Here is a 27,989-nt window from a genome sequence, read left to right as displayed (position 1 = left end):
TTTTTTTTCCAGCAGAATCAAGTATGTTCCTAATAGCCCTGACATTTTTAGTATGTTTTTAAAAGCATCACTGATGGCTAATACTGTGGAGTACCTCAAAACTAAACCAGTTTGACTGCTTGCATATCTTAACAGGTGCAGTCTGTTAAAGAGATACCCATAATAGGTCCACGTAAGCATGAAAACATATTTATTTTCAATTTATTGTGGAGGAAGTAATGTCACACACACAATATACTGTCTCAGTAGGAAAAGATCTCACCATGGCACCATCGGGAAGAAAGCATGGAGGAAAAGCTGGTAAACCAGCACAGGAAGATCAGACCATAACTACTTTTGACTTTGAGGAGGAAAGAAAAGAACTGAGTGGATCAGAGGAAGATATTAGAGAAGGTGCTTCTATGATTTTTAGGACATTTGTAAAATGTGAATTTTATCACATTTGTGACTATGAAAAGAAGGGAAGAACTTCTGTCTCAGCCGGGGACTGAGCACAGCATGGTTTGTAATGCCAAAGACCACCAGGCTCCTACTGTGCAATTTTGATTGGTAATTTTCAAAATAATATAAATATCTATTTGTGAGTTTTCTTTTTAAAGGTACAGAATTTCAGTACCTTTTTTACAGTAAAATTCAGATTGTATTTTTATAAATTTTTGTGTTACTTTTAGCTTTCTGATGATTGCTATATTGAGAGTTGTGAGTAATGGTGCAGTAGTGGACAGAGAAAGTAAAACTATTTGAGAGCAGGGTAGAGAACTCAAAGCAGTGCCAGCTCCAATCTGGCCTTTCAGAATAATTCACCACTATCTGTCAGCTCCAGACTCAGAGTTATGGGAGCTGCCTGTGCTACCGATGGGAACTGACCATGAGGCATGGTCAGGGAAATGGCATTACACTTTTAATAACTCAAACAACCAAGACAAAATGTATTTTTGTAAACATTTCTATACTTCTTCTTAAGGTGACATACCAGTAATGGACAAGCATGGAAAGAAAAGACCTCTGGCGACTACTCATGTGGTTCCAGATGATGTGGGGTAAGGTTAGATGTTTGGGAGCTTTTTCCAAAATAAGCAGGTCTTAAATAGATACCGGCTTCACTTACTCACTATGCTTATTTTCGCTTTGTTTGATTTTGGTTTGGGGATTTTTTGATTAAAAAAAATCAAGTGACAGATAATACAGTAGTTGTAGGAAAAAATGTAAACAGTAATTCTTCAGTTTCTTTTGAACACACAGAAAAAATTGATATATTTGTGTGTTCTTAAAATTTGTTTCTTTTAATATATTAGTTGTTTTATCCTAAATTGCTGATAATGTCATTAAATTCTGTTAATTTTTTTCTCATTTTAGTTGCTTGAAGATATTACCAATACTTTAAACAATTCACATATTGCATGAACAATAAATTATTTTACAGATAAATCTTATCAAATTTAATATTAATGGACAATGTAAATGTAATAAAAAAGTACATGCTAAAAGAGTTTTCAAGCAGATTTAAATGTTAGGTTGAATATACTGTTTTTACTGTGTTGTAACACTGCCTTACACACTGGTGTTACCATCTTAAAGATGCTGTAAAAACAACCCTGGAATTACTTGCCTTGGGATTTTTTACTGTGCCAGTCATGCTAACTGAGATGATTTGTTTTCATTTGGTGTTCCAAATACCCATTCTGTTTTCTTTGTTATAGAAAATAATCAATTTTATTTACTGACTGCCCTTATTGAGAACCATTAAGTGCCTAATAGTGCCTTTTTACTGGGGAGTCAGCTAATAGATTCTAGCTTTTTTTTTTTTTTAAAGCAAATTATTCTGAAAAAGAAACCTCTCCTAACAGGAGAAAAGGAGTAAAATTGTTTTATCTTATGACAGTGGCAGTTCTGTTCCTGCTTAGAAGTAATAGGCATGTGAATAAAATTAGTTCTAAGCATATTCAACAGTTCTAAAGTCAGAAAATGGGAAAGTAAAATTTTGAAACTATTTTGTAGGGGTGAAGTACAGAATATGTTGGAGAGATTTGGTGGTAAGTACATTTACATTCTAATAAATAAAAAATAGTTGCAGAGTTGGCAGTAATAACTCACCATAAAATAACTTTCAAAACTTATGTAAAATGACTAGTCTGTAGCACTTTTCAGCACTTCTGAATAAAGCCAGTTTTCAGGAAAAAAAAAAGTTATGTCTAAGGAGAGCAAAGGGAAAGGAGGGAATAACAGCATATAAACGAGTCACAGCTTGTAAGTGTAGATAATTACAAAGGAAAAGGGAAAGGTTCATGAGTGTTTTGGATAATCAATTCCAATTTTAAGATGAAGTCCAAGAGGTAATAAATATATTGTAGAGAAAAGGGACAATAGCAGTTTGCTGTTGTTCTCACTCAATTTTTTGCTACACTGACATAGAGGATACTGGGGATAGCAAAAGTGAGAAATAAGGGAAATGTAAATGTTAATATAAGCAGCAAAAGAGAGCAGTTCTAATTCTAGACAAGCAATTTTGGAAGTAGAGTTTAGTTGTGATACAGAATGAGAGAGCAGTCGGTACTTAGTACTTCCAGGAATCTAGAGAACAGGGAATCAGCAGGTAAGAGAATTTCAGCAGACAGAAGGAATATGAGTTTCTAGAACAGATAAGGGTTCTAGCCAGATAAGGAGGGTAAGTAATACCAGTCATCCAGTGATGAGCAATTTGTGTGTGTCACTTAGCAGGATTTAGGATAGTCATCATCAGATCCTCAGGTGGCTTTACCTAGTTAAACTACAGTGATAGGATAGAGAAAAAACACTTTTAACATTTGTAAAGAATGTACAATACCCATCACAGAGTAAGCAAACATCAAAAAGCGCTGGAAGGAGGGGAAGCCATCTTAATGCCAGCATTATGCGCTCAACAGCTGAATAATACTTTCATTGTATGTAATAAAAGAAACCTGTACAGAGTCATTACTTGCATATCAAATTTAAGGTGAAAGAGGAACTTGAGTAACTCCTTAATCCACAAATTAGGACTTTTGGCTGTCACAGAATTACATATTTTGTATTACATATTAGAATTACAGATCTGGCAATTCAGATAAGAGGAGGATTTCAATGCTAAAAAGTTACAATTGCATGTAATTTAAGACCCAAAAAAGGAAAGAAAGGAAGGATAGAAGGAGGGAAAATGAATGGATCAGAGAGTATGCTGCCTGCACAAAATTGTAGGTTTGGCATTAGCAGAGACAGATGCCTCAGCAAATTAGAGAAGTTTGACAGATGTTTCCTGAAATCTACAGTGAGAAGGAAAATAAACTACTGTAGTAATCCTAAGCTGTGACTTCATAAATCTCCAAATGTAAATTGAAGTGAAACAAACACAGTAACTTACATTAATACTTAAAAAGTACTGTCTCTCTGAAGTATAAAAATAGTTATTCACTCATTCATTCAGTATGCTTACAGGGATAGTATCCACATACAAACCTTAATTTATTTCTGAAATTCAAGACATTTGCATATGACTCTCAAACAGGTGTTGGTTAGGGCATGTGAGGGGCATAAGGAAGCAGCGTTCATGCCAGTGCCACCAGCAGGCTGAGGGACACTCACCACATCAGTTCAGATCACAGGAGCTTCTTGTCACTAGAACACACCTCATTTGCTTCTCCAAAGTGTAACTCATCAGCCTTTTTAATACGTGGCACAATGTATCCAGTATGCCTAATTTCTAAATATTCCTTGGCTTTCAGCTGACATTAACAAGGCTCTCTTAGCTAAGAGGAAACGATTAGAAATGTATACAAAAGCCTCACTGAAAACCAGTAACCAGAAGATTGAACATGTTTGGAAAACGCAGCAGGAGCAAAGGTGAGCTTTACTCTTGGTTCTCAAGCCTGTGGAACTAGACTCCCTTCTGGGTCACAGAATGGATAGCTGGTCTGTCGCCTTGCAATAGCAAGTACTGCATCTAATGTTAAATATCTGCCCAGGGCCTCTGCTGCCTCTCACGTCCACTTTGTTAATCTGACGGTAATAGTTTAACACATTCCATTTTGAACAGACAAATTTAGGATTTGGAACTCTGAGAGCAAGGTACATTAAAGAGTGAGGCTTACTTTTATCTTTATGGCAAGTGACCTTTGATGTTATTATGTATTTTAAAACAATGTGGGGGGAGGTTTCACACTTTGGAATTTTCTGTTTCTACCTGAGAACTCAAAAATGTTCAGTAAAACTTTAATACCATTCTGGTTAAAAAAGTAAATATTTTTTACCTTGCTTAACACTCCTCTCCCCTCTTAAGGCATATTTAATTACTAAATCAGATACCAGAGATTTCAGAGTGAAAAAGGAGACAGCTAAAAACTAAAAGTCAGCAATACTTGTAACTGTCTTGGTGTTGTTCTACGTTTATTTGTACTTGAAAGTTGTACGGACAAAATTTTAAGAAATGAGCTTATCAGTTTTGCAATATAAACACCTTGTGTTAAAGCAGCCACCTTTCATTGAATTAGAAAAACAGTAAATCTCAGAAAACCTGACACTGTTATGAAGAACAGTTGTTACAATTTCTTCTTAACCAGTATTTTATGGGAGTGCTGTCTCTATAGATATATTCCACATCCACTCAGTGTATTTGTGTGTTTTTCAAAAGATACAGTATTTAAACGGGTTCAGATGTCAAAATAGCCCATTTCTTTATCTATGGCAGCTTTTATTCTATTCCATGTGTATGCTGAACCTTAGCTTTCCTTGTAATTCCCTGTAGCATTTGTCATACTTACAGACAGTGTCTGTTTATAGGCAGAAGCTCAATCATGAGTTCTCCCAGCAGTTCCTGACTTTATTTCAGCAATGGGATGTAGATGTGCAAAAGGCAGAGGAGCAGGAAGAAAAACTAGCGGTGAGTTTCCAGCATGGTGTGAGTTTCACTGTATTTTTCAGGAGGAAAATACTATTCTTTCCATACTCAAGAGAAGTAAAAACAATTTATGTAGTTTAAACATAAACATGTGATTGTTTAAGTATGGGAAGAGAGGTGCATTTATAAACTTTATTGCAAGTTTATAAACACTGTTAAGTGATGCCCTAGGCCGGCATATGGCTTGAGAAAAGCAAGGACCATTTAAGCAGAAGAAAGACGTGCTATTTCTCTCCATCCATAGTCTTTGGGTTCAGGGAACAAATGAATTAAGGAAAGTAGTTGTTTCTTAGCATACATTCCTTAAAAATATTCCTGTATATAATAAATGTAAGATAATTTCATCAGTGAAAGAGGATAGAAGCTACACAATGGACAGTAATCCTCTGCTGTTGCTGTGTTTGTATTTCCAAGACATTTGTGAGGTTTGCTTTTCCCTAGGTAGCACATTCCTCTGGGATACCCTAAGAAGCTGTGGGGCATAGCAATCCTCATGGGATTTTACAGGGATAATTCAGGTTGCAAGAGACAGGAGGTGACTTGGGGCTTCATCCAGTCTTCAGTCTTACTTTTGTTAATAAAAGCCAGGGTAACCTCTCCAGACAAAGATCCATCTTACATGGCACAAATTTCCAATAAAGGCAGATTTTCTGATTCTGAAAAATTAAATTAGTGTGCTGTCCAAGCACTCTACTTAGCAACTGATGGAATTATGTTTTTCTTTTGCTTCTGCTTCAGAATATGCTTCGTCAGCAACAAAAAGTTTTTCAACAGGCAAGAATAGTTCAAAGTCAGAGACTGAGAACCATTAAGCAACTCTACGAGCAATTCTTAAAGGTAAATCTTTTTCTTGGAAAGCAGCTGATCCTTATATCACTTAAGAAAGCTATACTATTTCAGTGTTTCAAGTTGTTTGGTATTTCTTTAACAAAATAACTAATATATTAGACAGCAAGCAAAAACTGTTTTGAGTACAACTACACAAAATTTTTAGTTTTTTATTTAAAGGCATTCCTCACAAGAGAAACTCTTCTGTGCCTTAATCATCTTCATGACCCTTTGCTGGAATCTATCCTGTACGTCTGTGTCTCTCTTGTCCTCAGGCGTCTGAACTGGACCCCGCACTCCAGGTTCACCAGCTGCATGGCCCCCAGTATACAGGGCAGATTCAAGTCTATCAATTTCTGACAAACCTTAATTTCAGTTCAAGTCATTTCCTAGCTGGTTTTGAAATTTCAGTTATGATAAGCTTGGTGTTTGGTTTGGGTTTTTTCCAAGCCTGGTAGGGGATAAAAATAAATCTGAAATGGAGCAACTCTTAGTTTAAAATAGTCAGAATTTACTGAGTATATTACAGAAGCATTAATAAATAATAACTATTCCAAAATGTCAAAAATGTCTTCATCAAAGAGGAAAATCTGAACAGAAGGTCAAGTGTTACTTTGATTTTTCTCCTCAAAGAACATCAAAAGGTAGGAGTCAAAGCTCAAATAAGCTTAAATAAATACAAATTAAGGAAAATGTAACTAGACACACACAGAGGTAAGTGTAATTGTATGTTAAAAAGGGAAGATAACCAGAGAGTTTTATTTGGCTTATTTGGGGAGAAGTGTGCAAAGAAACGGAGTGGGGTTTATACTCCTCACTTCAAGTTCCACAAGGCTGTCATAATATGGAACCCCTAGAATTCCTGACAGATGTCTCATCTCCTCTTGTAGAATTTTTATCTGAACTGAAATGCAGGAAAAGTAGCTGAGATCTCGCAGAGGCTGACTGGAGGGTTCTGTCTTCTTCCCAGGGTACATACTGTTTAAATAGGAAGGTAGACTGGAGTATGAAGTCCTGTATGATTCCTCTGCCAAGTTTGTGACAAACTCATCAATTATCTGTGATCACTGTAAAAATTAAATAGTAGTATGAATAATTATTGGTTTGTTTGGTTGTTTTAAATTAACTGCTTGACATTGAGGAGTTCTGAATTAATATTATCCTTAACTTCAGAGCATGGAAGAGCTGGAGAAGAGCAATGAAAATCTTCTGGCTGGTGCCCAAAATGAGCTTCGCAAGGAAATGGCAATGTTGCAGAAAAAGATTATGATGGATACTGTAAGTATCAGATCTATGAATTTAGGTAAATGCAAAAATAGAACATTCAGTTAAAAGTCATTTGACATTCATTTAATTCAAAGGAATCATTGATACAGCATTTGCTCAGCATTATCTCCTTTTCTTGTGACAGCAACAGCAGGAGATGGCAACTGTTCGCAAGTCTCTTCAGTCCATGTTATTCTGATGGCTCAGTGGAGGAGCAACTTGTACCTAAGTAACATGATACAAGTACAGGCATTAGAAGGATGTTGAGATTTAAATGTTTCAAGGTTCCTATTAAACTCTTTCCTGGATTGTTCTAATCTTGTCTGTTCATGTTGTAAGAAAATATCTCAGTAAACTTTTATTACTGGGGGACAGTAAGGACCCCAAACCATTCACTGTCTGTTCAGCTGATTTTTAAAAATTTCATATCCACTTCCAATAACATCAGACTGTTAAGATTGTTTCATTTTTTCTAATACCTAATTGTAACAAGGGGAAGAATTAATGAAACATGCATTTACCCAGGTTTTTCATAATAACTTGAGGCCTTTAGGCACATTGCGCAAATAGAAGCATTTTTAACAAGCTGCAAATTTTCACAGTTTCAACATTTAGTCTGCTGATATATTAGCTGTTGTAAAAATTCACAGGGTATGACATAGCTCAGATAGAATTGTTTAATGATCTGTATTATGGTAAATTAAAGTAAATTTTGTTAACTCTTTCGTTAGTCTAGACATTGTACTATCTCTGTATGAGTAAGAGATTTGTAAACTGCTGTAATTTGTCCAGAAAATGGGTTTCTTTTAATTAAATGATGAGCTTAATGTATCAGCTCAAGTAACGATAATTAACCATTATGCATTTTGCGGTCTACTTTCTGTAGAACCACTGCTAGAAGAAATCTACCTCATTTATTTAGAACAGGCTATTACAAGCCTTTGAGATGGAATATTATTTTTTGCAATTCCAAATGACTAGAAATTTAGGGAGGCCTGAGTATTGAGGGTAAAGCATTTATCTTTCATGTATCTCATTACAGTAAGAAAGGATAAACTAAACAATTGGCTTAGTGCACATGCAGTTTGTTTTTATAAAAAACCATTACACCTGAATATCTACTTAAAAATTTAGGTAGTTGCCAACATATTTAATGCTTTGATTTGATACAACAGTAGATTAAAAAAAACCCATCCACACACCCACACACACAAAATGTGATATTTTCACTGTGTTTCAAAACCGTATTTTTCTTCTCAGCCTACTAGCATTTTTTAGGTCAGAGTCCTAATGGTCTCTGACCATCAGTCCTGATGGTGATTCTCCAGGTCTGGAAGCCAGATTAGTGATGGCTAACTTGCAGTAACTTCAGCTGTTTGATTATAACAAATATGGAACTTCTTGTTCTGCCCCTGCCAGAATTCAGGACAGGAGCAAACATGGAAGTTACACTGCTGCACTGATGCATCAAGCGATACGGGCCTCTCATGGGTAACCAGTAACAATGCTGGTTTGTAATTACTGAGTCTCAGCCCTCTAAGGCCAATGGCAGGAGGCTGTGCAATAGGTGACAGGTTCTGCTTCAGATCTTCAACAGGAGGTAATTTGTTAGCATTACCTCCTGCTTCTGGTTTTATTTGTTAGTATTCAGTCATGGTTCTGGCTTTCTGAGTGATTTCTGCATTAGTTTCCTATTATCCACATACCTCAATCATATCCTCAAAACTACTTATACCTACTCTGCCAGCATACAGTTTTGACCATTGTGGAGAACTCACTCATTTAATTCTTAAGATGTTGCCTGTGTCTTTTCATCAGGAGGTTAATTTGCTTACAGTATTCAGCCAAAGTAAAATGGTCATTACAATCTTCTCTTCTATTTGACCATGGCCTGGGTTCAGGCTAAATTCACGTGCAGATGCTGTGTCATTTGCAGCCTCAAACAGGAGTAGTAGGAGGATTCATTCTGAACTGATATTAGTCACTTCAAGTTCTAGCCCTAACTGTAACAGGCAGTAACTGTTACAGTTATCCCTCAAAAGGATAATTATATTCCTCTTAGGCAGAGGGTGGTGGATGCTATTTTATTTTCTCCAGACCAGCAGACAATGCACCTCTTTAATAAAAAGTACCCTTGAATGCCTCAGGAAATACTTTTGAATTAATAAGCAGGTAGGAAGCTGCAGTGGTGGTATTTTTAAAACAAACCATGGCATTCTTTATTGGACAGTTCAGGAAGGACTTCATTAACTCAGAAGCTCAGGTACATATCAGCAACTGGAAGGAGTAATGCACACTTATATTCAACAGCTTTTTACATAATCCAGATTCAAATAGTACCTCTTGAAAGGAGCTTAAGCTTATAGGGTTTGTGTGCAAGTAATCATTTTTTCATACAGATAACAAGCTACTTTAATTCAGCTTTTCTATAATGGCAACAGCCCTCTTATTAGATATATTCTCTTACCCAGTGGGTCTGTTCTTAAAGGAAGAGAGAAGCTGATATTGAGCCTGAGTTTCTGTTTTGGAGAGTTTTACATTATGGTTCAGTTTTGTGCTCTTTTGTTTGGATAAAGTTCAGTGGTAGCTAGAAGACAATAGGATCAATTGTAAGGTAAATGAACACAGGGTTAGCAAAAAGACCAGAGAGAGAAATACAGAAGGGTGGGCTGCAGTGCTGGAGCCACAGGCATTGGCGTTTATCAGTGAACTTTGTCCTTCACTTGCATAGGCTTATAGATACAAGTTAGGGTGTCTAAAGTTAGAGTCCTCTCCTTACACAGCTACCTGTAGTCTAGCTAAGGATGAAGTTACAATGAGACGGACCTTACAATGACCACAGAACCAGACACTGGCCTTGAAAGAAAGTGCAAGTTAAAGTTTTATGTGGTAGGTTTTGTACTTAGATACTAGAGAATGCATGAATTCTGAAGGCACTCATAACAGTACTTTGGATCAGAAAAAATTTTTTTCTGAGCTGTACCTCCTTTACCTACTGATCCAACATCTTGTTCCTTAGAAGTACCAGAGGAGAGAATGAGTGATTTTTAGGTCATGGTGGCCTCATTTTACCAGTCTTAATAATGCAGGATTTAATTCATTGGTACATCTGACAACAACTTCAGAGCAGTTCCAACAAAATTTTAGAACCTAATGCTACAAAATTAGATATGAAATTCTTTGAATTCTGGTTGGTAGCACCTTGGTTTGCATCTACATTCACCAGAAGAGAAGTACAGAATTAAAGTTACCTAACAGGAAATGGCAACATTTTCAAATGTAGTATTTGTGGTCTAAAACACAGGGAAATCCATACTGGTTCAAAAGCACAACAGCATCTGCAGAACTTTGTACCTACTAATTCTAACATCTGGTAATGTCTGAAACACAGTGACCTTTCTCACAAAACTGTTTTCTTCAAAAGCCTAATCTGTCTTCCGAAAAACACAGAGGCTGCTTCATTCCCCTAACTGCTTCTTCTCTTGTCCTCGACCTATTTAATCAGTCATTATGGTTTTGAACCTGCTCAGGAGCTTGATGAGATGAAATTCTGAAGACATGTATATGAAGATGAGCAGCAATCTGTAGGCACACACCACTGGCATATCTCAGCATATCAAACAAGGATATGAACTTCAAAAGAACAAAACAGAAAAGGTTAAAAAAAATCATTTTTTTAAAGTTGTCCCTACTATAAATATGCTATACTTTAATCAGAATTTATCCAAGTCACAAGCATAACATAAATACATCATTGTAACATACAGCTACAGAGTGGTCTAGTTTAGAATTAAAAATAAAGCCATCACAAAACCCCAACATCCTAACAGCACTATACACTTACAAGATCTGATAAAAAAAATTTGTCTGCAGTTCACAGAATGACTTTTAAAAAACCCATATGGACTAAAGCACAATTTCAGGAGAGATTTATAAATTTACTTTCATTTCTCTGTTCTAAGGAAAGCAAGCCAGTCAGCTCCCAATAACTTAATTTACTTGGTATGCTGGCACTCCCTCTGCAGCAACAGCAGAAATGTGAGCAAGTCAGAAATGGCAGAGGAGAATGACAGGGACAATTCTCAATCCATTCATTAAAGTATGGTCCAAACAAAAAGTGTAAAACACTTACCAATGCTATCCACAGAACAATATATTCATCAATGAAACCGTTGAAGTACTGGTCCAAAAACAGAAGTCCTGGCCCAATAAATGCAGAGTCCTGAAGACAAATTTCACTTTTTGTCATGTGAGCCACCTATGTTTGAAAAAAATAAATTAAGAAGTGCATCCCTGCAAGATTGGTGTAACTACCAGCAAAAAAGGATCACATTCTTGCCCAGCAGTGTCTTCTTGGAAGTTACATCTATACCTGCGCATTTCAGCTATCTGCAGGGGCTCCCCACTCTCTACTTTTCAAGCACTCTATTCAAAAGGTAAGACTATGCAAGTGTATTACTGAAAACAAATACTATGAATTTTTTTTTAAAATTTTGGCTTTCCCTAGCCAAAAGTTAACAAGGAAGCAGACCTTTTCTTAGGTGGCAACACTTGTTCTCACTGTTTTGTAAGAAAGGTTGTAGAATACCTGTTTTCTAGTGTTTGAAAAATGTCATCCTTGGAGGAAAAAATAAAAGCATCTGGCTGGAGTACTGATGTTAGTAAGTATGAAGTAAGGAAACTTTTTTAATCCATTAAGAAGTGTTTTATGTACAAAAAAGACAAAGATAGAAAAGACTATAGAATAGAGACAGGAAAGTTTCTCTCTTCATTTTAATGATCACAGTAAATTCTTATTTCAGATAATTAAAGTAGTCACAGCACTGTTAGTAAGGCTTAAGAGACCACAGTAAGGATGTTAATGACAGACAGTAAGTGCATTTCTAGGAATAAGTTAAACAAAACTGAAAGTCCTAACCAGTCCATTCAACAACAAATACATATTTTCATCAGTGTCACACATAATCTCTCTGAGTCTAATTCAGAATCTTGATCACAATGAATCTGGTAATACAGTAGCAAAGCAAAATGGGAAAACAGTGCCCCCTGATCCAGTAAGTGTTAAGCCAAGAACCAGTTTAGTTTTAGGAGGTTTAGGACTGACTTACCACCAGCTTCTGTGAGATTTTGGCATTCACAAGCCCAAATGTCAAGACATACAGGCAAGAATGTTTTTCAAACAGCTGAGTTGCAGATTTTTTATAAATTGTAACGGCCAGTGTGATAAGCAGTCCAATGTGCAGGCCTGGTGAAAGAACACTTGTTCCCTAAGATATAAAAGGATGGAAAAATTGTCTTAAACTTCAGTCACACAGTAAAGTCCAGGTTTTATACAGATTTCAAATCCCATTAAACAAAACCATAGTTGTCAAAACTTGTCAAAATCCCTTAGTATTATGCCAATGCTCTTTGTACCCTTTGCAGTGACCACTAATCAATTCTTAAAATTCACTGCTGGTTCCCATGACAGAAGAAATCCAGTAACAGGCAGAGAGAAGGCAGATAATGAACTTTGCTTTAGCCATCTAACATTCACATGCCTGTCTGCTTAAATGCTTAAACAAATAAAACCCTTACGGATCATCTGGAACACAATAAATTATGGGCATAAATTATTCAAACCTCATTTGAATTTTTAGAGCAGCTTACTGCTATTGTAGATCCATTCTTTCCGACCCCTCCACCTAAGATGACACGGAAGTAATTGAAAAAAGAAAGTGCTGTTCCACACAGGATGCCAATAACTGCAAAGAACTTCAGTTCTAAGCCCAGCAAAGGGACCTAAGCAGAACACAAAAGAAACAAAACCAAAACCAAACCAAACAAAAAAAGAGTAAAAAACAAACCACAACAAAATAAGAGAAAGATATTAAAAGTTAAGCACACAACACCTTTTTTAAGAAGTGATTAAAGCAGCCACTCTTACCTACTAAACAAATGTTTTATTTGAACCCTCATTTTCCTGGGAACAAGTTCAGAACAATAGTGTTTAAAATTTGTTTCATTACTAAGAAAACAACATGTATCTTTTGTAATGCTTAAACTCCACTACTGAGTACTTAAGTTCTGTTCTTGGAATTCAGCTAGATCTTAGTCTGCTCCTCCTTAATATGTTCTTCAAATATTTTCACACAAGCAAAAACATGACTGAGACTACTGCCATCAATCACCATTATATGGGAGCAGGAAGAGGGATAATTCCTTCTATTCCATTGGATAAAACAACACTGATTCCCAGGAAAAACAAACACCATCTGCCTGCTATGTATTTTGGCATGTTATTTGTATGCTGTATCTTTGCATACCATGAGACTATCATGAATAGTCTCCAGATACAAAATTTAATTAAACAGTTACCTGTTGGAATCAATTGCAGTTTCAAGGAAACTTCCAAAGGCAGCAGAGGATTTAAAAAAGAAGTAATAAATAGAAACTGTTTACTGTATTTTTTGAATATATAGTTTTCTGAGATACAGCATAACTACAACAGATTCTAATAGAAAAAATTAATCATAATTTAAGTTTACTACACCTACTTTGTTTTCCAACACGAACACAAGCTTTTTGAAAATAGGAATAAAAAAGGCTGGGAAAGGGAAAAAAAATTTAGCTAAACATTCCTTAATTTTTGAGTAAATTTTTGAACTAGTTTTCATTTCTTGGTGGTTTATATTTAGGTGAATTTCTATTGGTTATCAATAGTATGGAAAAGTAAGTCTCAGCTCTTTGCACTATAACCAATCAGAACTATAAATTTCTGAGTAAAAGCCCTAGAAAGTTGAAGATCTTTTGATACTGTCCACTAAAGTGCATCTTTAAAGATCAGAATAAAAGCCAAAGATATGGAAAAGTTTTGGGACAGAAAACAATGTTTTAAATATAAATATTTACATAGCTGTGACATAATTCTTAAAAATCAGTACATCTGCATTGACACAAATACGGAAAACTTAACCAAAACCCTCTGGCTTCATCCCACAGTTTTATTAAATTGAAGCATTTAATCCTTAAATTTTAAGATAAACTGTTTAACTGAAATGTATGCCTTACAATAAAATATACAAAATATATAAAACCAGAAAAAACCCTATTTGCTGAAGCTTAAGTATGTGTGGAATACTAGTTCCAGATCAGAAATTTATATGTGGCAGATGGGGTCTTTTTTCCTCTATGTAGCTATAAATCTGTGCACAGGGAGTCACACCAATAGATCTAAGTTAACTATGGCATTAAAATAACCTACACTTATACAATAAGCTAAAACAACATTACACAACTAGTAGGTGTTGACAGTACTTGCAGCAGAGCAAGTACAGAGCAGCTTCAAATACCACAGGAACTGTGGACACTTGACAAGATACTCAACAGGAACTCTGAGCACTTAACACACTCACCTTATAGTCCCATATTCCTGGTCCTCCAAAGGCAGATATCAAGAGCAGCATTGTTATGGTGATCTGAACTTCAGTGACATCAATTCTGTGAAGGGGAAAAAAAAAGAGATTTAGTTCAAGGACTTTTTGCTGTAGGTGTAAAGTGTGTGTGGAGGGAGGGGGGGGGGAAACCCCAGTAACTGTAGTTCAAATGATGTAAGTATATCTAGAATATTACTTCACTTGACTGAGAAAGCTACTCTATATGGAGGCACAGATTTAAAATTAAAGCTATACTCCTTTTCTGGAGCAAGCTACATATAATTTTGAAAGGGGGACTCTTTAATGAATACACTTTTAACTATTTGAGAATTCTGTATGAACTTACAGACTTGTTGATGTGTAAGTGTCAAATCAAGGTTTAAGGTAAGCTCATAGTAAATGCAATCAAACATTTCCATTAAAAGCGCAGCATATAAAAGCAGAGACTATATCAAGCAGGCTGGGAAAAAAGGGATTTCTTTAAGCTTTATATCATGAAAACTTGACAGATACAGCCTGCAAAACAAGGGAGGACTGAGTCAGTGGATAGGTAAGCATTTGCCATATTTCTGAGAACATGCAATTGCTATCTTGCTTTCCTCCATAAAAGCTGTTTTAGGAAAGTTTGCCTTGTATGCCCTGTGAAGTCCAGACTCCAGATTTCACCTTTTTTTGTTCTCAGACAAGATAGACAACTCTTTATTTTTGTATTTAATTGACAAAACCTCACATGAAGCCAAGGCTCAAGAAAAGGAAAAAAAAAATCAGTACTTTCTAAGCTTTAACATAAATAATTAAAATAATGACCAAAAAAACCTGTATATCAAAGGTACCTTTTATGGTACCAAAAGTTTTGAGACGGGTACCTTATCTTCATACTAAAGTTACCAGCAAACACTGATAATGAATGTTCAAGATTTCTTTTAGCAATTGGAATAAATTTGCTGTTTTAAAGTATTATGGTCAATGTATATTTCTCCTTACTTAGCACATGACCTATCTGCACAGGAAGCAGTGGATTTTTAGAAGACAGCAATCAGCTTTTGGGTAATGGAAAACATTTATCTGAGCTTGATAATCTTAGTTAAAACTCTCTTCTTTCATCAGAAAGATGGTGATAAGATATGCTAAATTTCATCACAATCTTGTGACTCTTAGAGGATCCAGAGTTTAAACTGCAGTTAGATGATCAGCTGAGGTGCTCATCGTCTCTTAAAGCCAAGAGAATGGGGAGTCCTCTTCTTCCTGAGGTGTTGTATTCCCTCAGTTTTATTTGTTGTAGTGCTCATTGGACTGTAAGGTGAACCGTCCAGCTTGCCACTCCAGTGTAGGCTTTTCACCTTCTGCCCATTTCATGAAGTGGCTTGAGGTCCAATGACAGAGTGTCACAGGACACACATGTGGGGAAATCATTCTCATGCTTTTTGCAAGAATAAAAGGTACAGAAAAGCAGTCATGTCTGCAAAAGGCCAGAGCTCATGGCCTAGTCCAGCTCCCTTCAAAGCAGCCTACTGTCATGGACAGAAAGTGTCCTATTTCAGCCATCACTGTAAAGGACCTATTTTTGTTTACAGCACAAGATGTCCTTTAAAAACAATAGGATGTGCAGGCGGGCAGAAGAATTACAGTGGTAAATGTAATAATGTGGTAAAATGCATTACCAGCAAATAAAAAAGAGTTCTTATCAATATCACAGAGACAGCTGCATTTGATAAAGCTGTGCAGGGATAGCTGGTCACCAGCCTGTGTGCCTGCTGATTTGCTAAGGCACTTCTTGCAGGGCAAAGCTAAGTAGGACTATGTACAGGTGATTTAGCAAGTGACTGGCATTAGCAGGACAGCCTTCATGTATCCCTTATTTTCAGTTCTGCTGCCACAGAAGTCTCAGACCTTTTCCCCTTTTCAGAAGTAATTATACTGAAGTGAAGCTCATTGCTTAAAACCAGCAAAAGGCCAAGGCCAGACACTACCACAGGTATAGGAGGTGCAGCAATCCCTGCACTATTAGCAGTTAAACTGAAATTATTAACTTCTATATTAATGTCATGACTTCTCCTATGCTGCAGTGAAACAGAAAAAATTTCTATCAAGTCACGAACAGCATCACAGCAGTCTCTAGAACTGACCTAACTCAAAACCTAAGGGACATCAAAGCCAGCATAAGCCAGATTTTAAAAAGGCCCTGACATTCTTCAAGCATTGCCAGAGATCTGTGGAACTTCTTGAGGATGCAATTGGTGCAGAGAGTTCATTCCAAGGAATACTGAAAATGTCTATGAAAGGGAAACACATTAACAGGGGAATTTCTCTAAAATGCATTTGGTTTAGAGTCCCCTGGGGATTAAACTGTTCTACACCTGGGAGATTACAAAGGGAGGTAGCCAGATGTTTGCTCTGTCCCTACTCCTACACAGGGCACTTGTCTGCAATGTAAACAAGACCTCTCTGGCCTGAGCCTACACGGTGCTGGTATGGGTTCTGACAACAAATCTGCAGAAAAAAAGAGCCAAATGCATGCAAACAAAACATACAGAGCTAAAATCAGCTGCTAAAAGAACAAGTGTTCAGTATTATGCAGAGTTTCAAGTTCTTGTCAGGTAAAACACAAGTCTGCTAGATTGAAAGGGAGATGAGAAAGAAGGTGAGAAAAAGAGAAAGCAGGGACTTAGCCAAGAAGAAACTGAAATCAAGGAGCTAGCAGTCTCAGACATTAAGCCACATGTACTTCTAACGATACCTACTTACTTTCCAAACCTTAGTATGCCTGATACATATGTCTGCCAGTGAGCAGAATAGAACATGAACAGTCCCACAAAACAACAGAAAAACAACCAGTCAGGATTTGTTCCTAGTCGGATTGCTATGCAGGATCCAAGGACAACAAATACTGAAAAGCAGAAATGAGTATGTTAGTCATATAGCCTCTTTGCTTGAAGTTAAGAGAAATTTAAAAAATAAATTAAAAAAAACACAGGACACATTACATCACTCTAACAAAGTAATGCTATGACTGATACTTTACTGAGTAGCTGACCCTCAGGGGCAGTCCTGGCAGGAGAAAACAAAACACAGCACTTTTCTGCCAAGGCAGGGCCCTGCCCTCTAGCCTACAGTTGTTGTTCTCCCTCCTTCTGGCCATGTCATCTCGTGTTCTTTGCAACACCAACAACTTCAGCTGAAGGGCCAAGCTCAGGGAGACTGGCAGCTGCACTTCTCTGGGAAGTGACACACAAAGAAGGTACCAATTCCCAGAGCAACTGTCTCAGCCATTGAGCTTTACGGAACTACAGGCATTAGCACCAACAGCAGCTCAGTTGTGGAAAGTGAAACTGAGCAAGGCTTACTTTTTAAGGACTCCCAACTTTTTTAAAACTACTTCTTCTAAAGAATAGAAATTACCTTTCTCCTAAGTGCCAGGCTGGATGCCCTATTACCAAACTGATATTTTGGCACCTTACTTCTAAAGTGGAGCATGTGAAGATGCACAGTTAAGTAAAAGCAGAATACATCTTATCCAACATCTGCCAAAGGAACTTCTAAAATACCCCCTGTTACTGGCCAGGGGTGCAAAGGTCAGGAGATGGTGAAGTTATCCTAAAAGACCCTGTTCCAAGCAGGGGTTTGGACTAAATGATCTCCAGAGGTCCTTTTCAACTTCAACAATTCTGTGATTAATCAGCTGCTACTGAAAACAGGTAACTTTTATAAACTAGAATGGGTGACAGTAAGTTAAGGCTACCTGTGGAAATAGAGTCGCAACCATGATCAAAGAGTTCTCCGAGGGGAGAACTGCTGTTTGTTCTTCTGGCTTGCTTCCCATCTATGGCATCCAGAGACTGGTAGATAAAAAGTCCTAGTGCACCCAGGATGTATGCCCAAAAAGGTGCCTGGAAGAGATTCACAGAAAAGGTCACCAGGTAGTTCCCAATTTCTTAGGTGATAATCTGTTTCATTAAAGGTAAAATAATGTTCACCACAAAACTGTACTATATTGTGCTATTTGTTACTTAATGGACAAACCAAGCACCTGGCACTAATTTCTACATGGATTGTAGTAATTAGTGTCATGAACTACTCCAGATACACCAGTGGAACACAGGTCCTTCTGTGTATTTAAAGAAAAGCAAACCCAAAACTTTAGCCTCTCTTCTGCATCAACTGATCTTCTTTTCTACCTTAAACCCACAGTATTTCTGTCATTATTTGCATTTTTTGTGCTGAAAAATGTTATAAAAATAAAAATTATCTTTAAAAAAGAAAGTAGTAGCAATGCACTTACTAAAGCTTTCAGCAGTTTGTGTCACAGACACTTAGATGACTTGCTTATATTTACAACATATAAATATAAAAAAACACTATGTTTTTTACTAAATAAAGACTTCAGCCTTTAGAGAAAGATATGTTTTCCAACACACAAAAATTTACTACCTAGGCACTTTGGACAGGACTTAAAAAAATTAGGTAATTCTCTAAATATGAAGAAGAAACCATCTACTTAATGTACATCATCAGTTTCAATCCAAGCCGTTACATTAACAGCACTCTTAGGTTCAAAGGAACTGCTCTGCAGACGTTCCTTTCAAAAGCACTATTTTCATATGCACAGTCAGTCTGGCTTTGTCTAGGAATTAGGTTTTGTTAAAAATTATTTAAAACACCTTTGGAACAAAGCACAGGCAACATTTTTGCCTCATGCAGTTTCCAGAGGTACCCATAGCATTCAGAAGTTGCGCTCACAAAGTCACGCAAAACTACTGGAAATGCAACTTGCAGGTTAAACAAGCGAACACCCACAGGCAGTCACAGAGCTGAATCCTTTCCCACTCCCTGCTTAGGGACAGCTGCTGTGGTGCTGCTACACCTCTGCAACTCCTCTCCTGCGGCACAAATTGGCCAACATGTGCCCATGTATTTCCTGAGCCCAGCAAAGGCTATTAAGCAGATTAGACAACAGACTAGATCTCAGTGTGCTGAGATTTGTCCACACTCAACTAAACCCAGTGTCACTGCTGGGGAAGAAGGGAAAATGGGAGCCATCCATCAGTTCAAAGGCAGCAGTAAGAATGCAGATGAGGTGCAGCTGCTCCTCCAGACATTCTGATGTCTCATCATCATTTATACTCATTGTCTTGAGCTAGAAAAAAAGTTATGCCTCCAGTTAGAATGGTCACAAAACACACTAATCAGCCACATGCTTAAGGAAAGCCCAGTTGTGAACAGCATTTTTGCTGTTATTTAAGAATTCCTCATGTACTTCAGGCTGGCTGATACACTTTTATCAAGTCAAATGGTTGGCTGCTTCACCCAGCTTTGAAGGAAAAGACAGTCAAAGAATCAGGAACTCACTACAGGTGCAAGCTCTGGATTTGTATACAAATGAAAATCTAGAAAACTTAAAACATTCTTCAAAACTGGCAAGACTGTCTCCTTCCTTAATCCATGGAAACAAAGAAAAATTTTTATCACAGATCATGTAGGAAGCCTTAAGCAGGTGAAAGAGGATGAGGAGATACTCCAATGGACATTTAATATACTGATATTTGATAACTCCTGCAAAGATCACACTATAGAAATCCAGGTCAAGTGATGACAGCAATACATGTTTGATGCTTAAGTGATGGAATTATTCAAGTTTCTTAGTTTTCTTCTCCCTTTTAGTCTAGTTACACAAAGGATGTAACAAAGGATGTCTTGGGGGATGTGGTTAAACCAGGGAGGAAATGCTTAGCCATCTTTTGAAAAAGTTTCACTCCTCTAATGAAGGGGAAAGCATAGAACCTGTGGAGAACAGGAGGTGCCTGTGTCTACCCCAGGACTGAGGATCACCAAAAGCCCCATGGAGGCACAAAGAACTCAAGGGTCTCTCATGGCACGAGCTCACTTGATCTCACATTGTGCAGGGGGACTGTGGCTTGCTCTCCACCCTTCAAAAACAGAGGGCTGTCAGTCATTGCTCAGGTACTTCAGAACATAAAAGCACAGTTAGGACTTTGTTGAAGCTGAGATAATTTTAGCTGTGATATAATCCACATACTAAAGTTACCACAGTACATACGCTGGCTTTCAGAATAACTTTGTTACATGGAGAATAAGAGAACATCAAACACAGCAGCTCCAGACCGATGAGCAGAAAGGCCATGAGAAATCACTGGTTGCACTGCTGTCTTTCAAAGGAGTGTTTGAAAAACACTGCCAATTCTATCAGCAATACTTCTGTGAAGTGCCACAAAGGTCATCTGCAGTGTGAGGTGCCCTTATGGTGACATACTTGTATTAATTATGAAAAGATAGCTTGAGATCTACATTTAGCTTCTCACAAAGCAAGCCTAACGCAATATATGCAAAAATAAACAAATACCTCAGCTTTAACTCAAACTTCTCCTATTAGGGCTTTTTGACAAAACAGTAGCTTTTTTCCAGTTGCAAGTTATGGTACAGGTATGATCATTCAGGCTGATCCAAGTCTTTTTGCATTAGCTCCTACTGGGACAAATCAAAGCAAGAATCCCTCAAGCAATCTGTCTGCCCCTTGCTGATCTAGATGAAGGGTGAGCATTTCATCTGTTTCCCACAGTAAGGACCATCTGTATCCATTAGCACCTGTAGCAGATGTATCAGTATCCCCCACAGTTAAAGAGAAAGGAAAAAGCTCCGAGTAAGAATAGCCTATGTCAGAGAGTTTAAAAACACTAGTTGGAGCATTTCATCCCTAAGCCGTGAGGTCAAATCTAACCCAGAGTGGTAAGAACCAAAATTCACTTGTGATCAACTAGCATTTAGCAGATTAAATGAATGCTCTCATGTTTTAATCGATAAATCACAGTTTTCCAAATCACTAAAGGTTCCTAATAACCGTGGATTTTCTCTGCTATCCAGCCTCTCAATACAGCTCCTGCTGCTGCCTCCTTTGCCTTCTCAAGTGCCCTGGCTGTCCATTCAGGGATGTCCCCTGATGGTTTCCTCTCGGACCTCACCCCTGGCTGGGGTGAGCACGTAAAGGTGGAAAAGTCTCTCCTCCAACCCGTGTCTCCAAAGAAAGACTCAGTAGTCTTCAGTCGTCTGGTCTCAAGGTAGTTTATTACATGTTATCTGAAAGATTTCTCCCTGAGCTGCTGCGGTCCGTTCAGTAGTCAGGCAAAGGCACACACTGACTCCCAGGGGGCTGGTGCCCTCTTTTATATCATACATTACGTGTTAAATGTTTATAGTTTTTCCCCAATGCCCATAACCTATATTGAACAGTGACTTTCTACTCTAAACCAACCTGTGAGTGCCAACATCACCAAGAACATGGAGGTTAGGAAGAAGAAGGAAAAAGGACAGGGCACACCCAAGTCCCTCCATCTTAGAACTTCTGGCCCCCATGTACAAAACTCAGACCCCTCTGTACAAGGCCTAAAACCCTCCTGTACAGCACTCAAAAATTCTTCCTCTCACTTTGTGACTATTTCTACTATAATATCTAAACTTCTGTGATTTCTTGTTCTTCCTGCAAGGTTGGTAAATTGTTCCATGGATCAGGTTCAAAGCCACAGGGGTTTCTGGCTGCATTCCAGGGTCTCAAATGCTTTTGACCTGGGCCCAGAACATCCAAGAGTGTCCAAGGGACATTCTGGGTTCCGACAGTTTCCCACACTGCATCCAAGTAGTTTTCAAATTAGAGAAGTGGGAGCATCTGAGAATGCTGACATAGCTAAGCAGAAAGGTCAGGAGGCTCCCAATAATCATCAGCTTTTCACTGATGAGGTGTTTATTATCTCTGCCCACAGTTATACCCTGCCCAAGCAAATGTATTATTTGGCCAGACCCAAGTGCTATTCTCACAGAACTAGAAGAGAACAGAAACCTGAGGGGGAGGAGACAGGGAGGGAGAGGGGGATGCTTCTCTGCTTCAATTCAAAGGGGTGTCTGAAGATACTACAACCCCAGAATCTTGTCACACACAGATTGAATACAGTAGAATTGGTCATCTGCTAACCCAGAGCATGTCAAAGAAAGCCACGTACATGTAGTGTTTCACAGATATGTGTGACATGCCTCTCCATCAGGAAAAAATGGGGGCTGAACAGCAGGCATTCTTCTGCTCCCATGATTCCACCCCACAAAAGAGCACAGACATCCACAAAAGACTACATGTGTCGGGGAAACCTCTAGAAATTGTTTCAAGCACAGCTCTCAAAGCCAGAGAACTCAACAGGCCAAGATTCTGCAGTATTTAAAGATTCAGTTCCTTAATTACACATCACGTTTAGCCATAATCTCACTTCCTCAATCCACGCCTAATAGTGTTGCCCTAGTTTATGTGGCACATCTCTGGATCAGATCCAGAATAGAGGGAGACATTCTGACTGGACTTCCCCTTCCTCTACCCCCTAATCATGGATCACTTCCCACACTTCTGTTCAGCAAAAAGCACCGTGCAATTGTACAAATAGCAAGAAGAGGGAAGGGGCTGTTCAAACCTGAACTACAGAAGGGAAGACAGCATGGGTGAAAAAAATAATAATAAAATAATCATACCATAGTCCAAGTGCATTTCATGCATACCAAGGACCCTCTGCATTCCTTTAGCATCCTCATCTCTCCAACAAGCCCTCTCTGAGAGCTCCCATCCTTCTGTGTCAGGATTCTTGTACCTTCTTACTGCATGCCAAATAACCTCCTTCTTCCATTCACAACTGATCTGTTCCCCTCTTGTGGGTTTTGGCTGAATTTCCCACTCCACTCAGTGCTTCACATTTCTTTTCCAAGTCAGGCAATGCTTTTTCCTCCATGCTCTCCCCCTCCACACACATGCCCTGTTCATACCAGCTGCTCCAGTTGAACTTCTTTTCTACTTTACTTTCTCTACTTTACTACCACAAAGCTCAGCTGTGTCCCTGATGTTTACATAATATCACACCTGTCAATATCTTCCCCTCATTCTGCCCTCTGGCAGGTCTCTTTCATTTTAAAGGTGGTTCAGTTGTTTGTTTGGGTTTGCTATTTTTATTTTTAAAGAGAGAGAGAGAGAGAAAGGCAGAGACAGCATCTCACAAATGTTCCTCTCCTTCCAAACAGCTGATAGTAGAGCCAGGTGAAGGCACTCAGACCCTTCCCTGATTTTTGGTCTCCCTAGATAAATGGCTTTTTAAACAGCACATTTCAGCAAGGTATGACACCCTTTTATAAACTCACTACACCATTTTTTGAATAACCACCACAAGCCTCCCTTCCTTCCCTTAGCTCTCTGCAGGGGAATGCTTGGGCTTCTACCCCCTCTTCCTATCACTGCCCAAAAAGCAAATCCATAACCCATCCTTTTCTCTTCCTGTCTTCCTTTGTTCCCAGTTCTTTGCTTAGATCATGCTGTAAGTGCTACAAGATTAATTTTCAAATAGTTATAAATTGATACAATCTAGTAATTACAGTTAGCATGCACTTCTGTCTGAAATTCTAGCTACTCAAATCATTCTACAATTATATGACTTTATAAAAGAGGACAGATTTAGACTAAATATAAGGAGGGTGATGAAACACTGGCACAGGTTGCCCAGACAGGTGGTAGATGCCCCATCCCTGGAAACATTCGAGGTCAGAATGGACAGGACTCTGAGCAACCCAATCTAGCTGAAGATGTCCCTGCTGGTGGCAGAGAGGCTGGACAGGATGGCCTTTAAAGGTCTCTTCCATCCAGCTATTCTGTGGTTTTAGAGAGACCTGTGGCTGATCTTGAAGGATTACCAAAACTAGACTCCTCCACAAGCAACCTGAAAGCAGAGGATCAAAGCTTCCTTTCTCCTTTTTAAGATTATAATGATGTTTTCTTCCTGTTTTCTTCCTTGTTTTCCTCAGAAAGGGGAAGGATATGCAAGATTCCCCTGCAAAGCCTTATGCACTGACAAGCTGCTTCAGAGTGGTCTGCTAGCAACAGAGCAAAACAATTCTTACGGTGGGGATGAAATAGAAATCCTCACCTAAAAAGTGCTCCTTTCACATTCTAATGCATCAGATACACACTGTTCTTACTTAATGTCAGCAAGAGTTTTCATTCCTAAATATTTCCTAATGAGTGTCAAAAAAAAAAAAAAAAAAGTAAAAAAATAGGAACAGAACCCAGGTTGCAGACACAGTGAAAACAATATTTCAGCACTCCACAGGCCGTGAAATGTGCAGGTGGAGTCCTCTCCACCACCACACCTGTATACTGTTTTTATAGACTGCTGTCCTAAATTACAGAGATTATGGAAAAAAAAAAAAAGTGCACGTGAATCATGGTTACAATAATGCCTGAGGGGTGCAACCTGCTAATGGCTTAGCTGTAAATAAGAAAGCTTGTGTTGAAACATGCACTTACAGGAGACAGTGATACACAACACACGTTCCTGCTAGGCAAGAAAACATTACTGAAGCAGACAAGATTTTATAATTCCAAAACATACTGTGCCAGTCAGTAGCAAATTGGCTTTTAGTGGCTACTGATACTGATGAAGATAAAAAGGATAGTGTATAGGGAAATAACGGCTCCATGTTAGGAGAACAATAGAGCATTTTGTGGTTTGAGACATTAATTTCACTGGGGATGGGAATAAGCAGTATGGAAGCGGAAAGTACAAACAGGTTCAGAACAACTAATTCAAAAGGCAATATCATGAGGTGGAAAGTGTCTGTGGGGAAACAGATCTATCAGTTGCTTTCTAGTAAGTAACGCAAACAGAATCTCTTGCAAAGAGACTGCTAAACCAGTCTTCTGGCAGCTGGAAAGGTATATATATATATATACTGGAGAAAGATCTCCTTTCTAAGCATCTGTTAGCAGCTGCTCTCTGAGGAATTTCAACTACCAGTCTTACTTGTTTTGGATGGTTTGTACAAACATCAAGATTTTTGTGCTTTCAAAAAAGGCTAAGATTGGTTAGGGAATTAAAAAAAACACGTAAACCAACTCAAAGAAAACCCCCGACACCAAAACCCAAACCTGCTTGTTGCTTTATCCAAGTCTCCTATTCAGTGCTCCTACCTATGAGACTAAAACGAAGTTAGAAACAACGGATGTTTGTCCATCAGGTGATCAAGACATGTTCATGATGGAAAGAGGTGCTGTTGAAGTGCACTACAGTATTAGTTCAGTCTGTGATTTCAACCGTCTTTAACATAATTGTCAGCTCCACCTATCCCTTCCAGCCGACACATCCCAGTCAAAACTACAAAGGAGGTGTTACAACAGTGCATGCAGCACCTGTCAGTGTTGCAGCAGTTTTAGCTTTTTCAAAAAGCCATCCAGAAACATGACCTCAACTTAGGTGGAAGACAAGCTGAGTCATTCAACAAGCTGGAGGGAGAATGATGATTCTAAATGATGCAACAAGAGAAAATCAGGGCTATTCTTACAGAGCAGAGGCAATAAACAAAACAACAGGATAAGGCTAGATCCTCACTGCCTGTTTATAAAAGATATACTGATATCTGAACATGAAAGTATAGTCCAAACTATAGGTTCTTACAAAATCCAGCTTCCACAATTCAAAAACAAAAAATTAAATAGTTCAAACAGAAAAGTTCCTAAAACCCAACCTAAGTTTTCCTGGAAGGAATAATTCCCTGGATATCTGCAACACAACTTTTTCTTTTTGTACAAGAATCCTCAAAGGAAAAGTAACTTAAGTAAAATTTACTTTCTGCTTTTAGTTTTGAATAGCAAAGAGAAAAAGCTAAAATGAGCATTCAGACACATAGCTGGCACAAAACTAAGCTAAAGGTAGCAGTACACAAGCATTTTAATTCTGAAAGTGGGACTAGAAGACCATGTGTAGTTTCCAACCATTCACTGTCATCTCTATCTTCCCTTCTACTGCCTGAGTGCCTCTACCTGGTGATGTGTATCGGGGGAGTGATTAGGGTGAGACCAAACCAAAGCTAATTTCAATCTGGACCGGTTTCCTGATATGTCTGCCACAAATACCTCTGCTAACACTAAGGGAAAAGCAACTAGAGAAAAAGAAATGTTCTTTGGACAAGAACACTCACCAGGGTAAAGCTATGGTATTAAAAAAGTCCCAACCAACTGCCGACCTCCGCTGTTACAATTTAAGCCCACCAGAATACAAGAAAAACAATGACCACCTTTCAAGGTATTTTACCCACATAAAGCAATTTCCCCCTGCTATTTTCTACTCTACCATAAAGACCCTACAATACGAAACTTGCAACAGGCTGGGAAGCTCTGATGGAGCTCCTGAAATTGACTGAGAAACTGTAGGCACCGCAGGTCAAGTGAGAGTAGCACCAGCCCACCTTAACAAGCCTGTTTTCCCTCCAGAAGTTAAAGCAATTAAATGTTTCCCACACAAGGAGGGATACATTTGAGCAGCTGTCAGCTAACGCATGTGCCACCCAACCCAGCCGCAGCTCTGATGCCCAAGTGGCTTCGGCCGTGACTCGTGGTCCAGCCCTGCCCTGCTCCTGGGCACATCCCGCACCCTCTATCACGACCAGCTGCTGTTTCTACGTCCACGGCCCCTGTGTGACAACCACACTCTTGAGGAGGGGGACATTCCCTTCCCAGCCAGAGGCACGCACATGGGATGCAAGATGGGCCGTGGGGGAGGCGGGGGTCCCACGGCCCCGGTGAGCCCGGCTGTGCCCTTCGCACCACAGCGTGCACTGCAGGCCAAGTGCCCGCCACACCAAAGCCCCAAGGCGCCCTCTGGGCAGTGACCCTCGTCCTTCCACGTGATCCCTACAGCGTTTCGGCATTCCAGCCTTAACACCTATCTCCAGCTTGACCCCTGCTGCCCCAAAGGGTGAGCTGCGCGTCACCGCTCCCCCGATTCCTCAGGACAACTCCGCAGCGCTGCCTTAGCCCTCCCTGCCTAGGGGCGGGCCACGCGTGTCGCTGCGGGGGAGCCCCAAGTGACAGGGCACCGCGCCGCGGCGGGCACGGCCCCCGGCTCCGGGCACTGTCGGGAGGCACCAGCCGGGCCGAGCCGCGGGCCCCGCGCCCGGCTCCAGCCGCGTCGGGCGGTACCTGCTCGGTGGCGCTGGGGCAGCAGGCGATGAGCGGCAGCGCCGTCAGGCAGTTCAGCAGGAGGCCGCCCATGGTGATGGCGTTGGGCGCCAGCCCCCGCGGGACCTGCTCCACCAGCCAGCCCCAGTAGGGCTGCAGCCACGGCTCCAGCAGCGAGCGCCCGGCCGCGCTGTAGCGGTGCTGCTCCAGGCGCTTCAGCTGAGCCGGGCTGAGGGGCGCGGGCAGCGCCCAGGACACGGCCATGCCCGCACCACCGGGACGCATGGCACCGGGGTCAAGGAGCCGCCGCCGCCGCTCGGGGCGGGGCTGAGCCGAGCCGGGGGCAGCGGCGGAAGAGGCCGACGCCCAACAGCGGCTTGGGCGGAGGGGAACGGCCGCCCCCGCCTCGGCCAATGCGCGGCGAACGCCCTCGCCCCCGGTTCGGCGTTGGCTCCTTCGCCCCGAACGCGCGGCGCTCTCACGGCCCCAGCCCCGGAGCGGGCACGGCTCCGCCGGCCCCGCCTCGCCCTGCGGGGCTGGGGATGCCCGGGCGGCGGCGAAGCCCTCGGTCGGGGCGGGGGTGCTG

General features: G+C 39.8%; 2 protein-coding genes across 4 annotated transcripts; one reads left to right on the top strand and one right to left on the bottom strand.

Annotated features, from left to right (window-relative positions):
• The first annotated feature begins 57 nt into the window (after positions 1–57).
• On the top strand, positions 58–7,396 carry SYCP3 (synaptonemal complex protein 3). Of its 2 annotated transcripts, none has more exons than XM_068190992.1 (9): positions 58–172; positions 247–393; positions 965–1,040; positions 1,999–2,033; positions 3,738–3,855; positions 4,792–4,891; positions 5,648–5,746; positions 6,911–7,015; positions 7,149–7,396. In XM_068190992.1, the coding sequence occupies exons 2-9, from the start codon at positions 264–266 to the stop codon at positions 7,200–7,202; spliced, it is 717 nt and encodes a 238-aa protein (XP_068047093.1). In that variant the 5' UTR covers positions 58–172; positions 247–263; the 3' UTR covers positions 7,203–7,396. The 2 variants fall into 2 exon arrangements, with proteins under 2 accessions (XP_068047093.1, XP_068047094.1); XM_068190993.1 differs by having other exon boundaries at positions 119–172; positions 250–393.
• On the bottom strand, positions 7,073–27,989 carry CHPT1 (choline phosphotransferase 1). 2 transcript variants are annotated; one of them, XR_010999346.1, is made up of 9 exons: positions 27,425–27,989; positions 18,158–18,305; positions 17,164–17,305; positions 14,398–14,482; positions 12,653–12,784; positions 12,112–12,270; positions 11,136–11,261; positions 10,358–10,636; positions 7,073–7,228 (listed from the first exon to the last, which is right to left on the bottom strand). XR_010999346.1 is itself a non-coding variant. In XM_068190985.1 (9 exons), exons 1-9 carry the CDS (start codon positions 27,686–27,688, stop codon positions 7,184–7,186), a joined length of 1,212 nt encoding a protein of 403 aa, XP_068047086.1. In that variant the 5' UTR covers positions 27,689–27,979; the 3' UTR covers positions 7,073–7,183. The 2 variants fall into 2 exon arrangements, 1 of the variants encoding a protein (XP_068047086.1); XM_068190985.1 differs by having other exon boundaries at positions 10,526–10,636; positions 27,425–27,979.

This window comes from Anomalospiza imberbis, chromosome 5 (genome assembly GCF_031753505.1).
Source record: "Anomalospiza imberbis isolate Cuckoo-Finch-1a 21T00152 chromosome 5, ASM3175350v1, whole genome shotgun sequence".
Classification (NCBI taxonomy): domain Eukaryota; kingdom Metazoa; phylum Chordata; class Aves; order Passeriformes; family Viduidae; genus Anomalospiza; species Anomalospiza imberbis.
The sequence above is the reverse complement of the archived record's forward strand: the minus strand, read 5'-3'. Positions and strand labels throughout refer to the sequence as shown.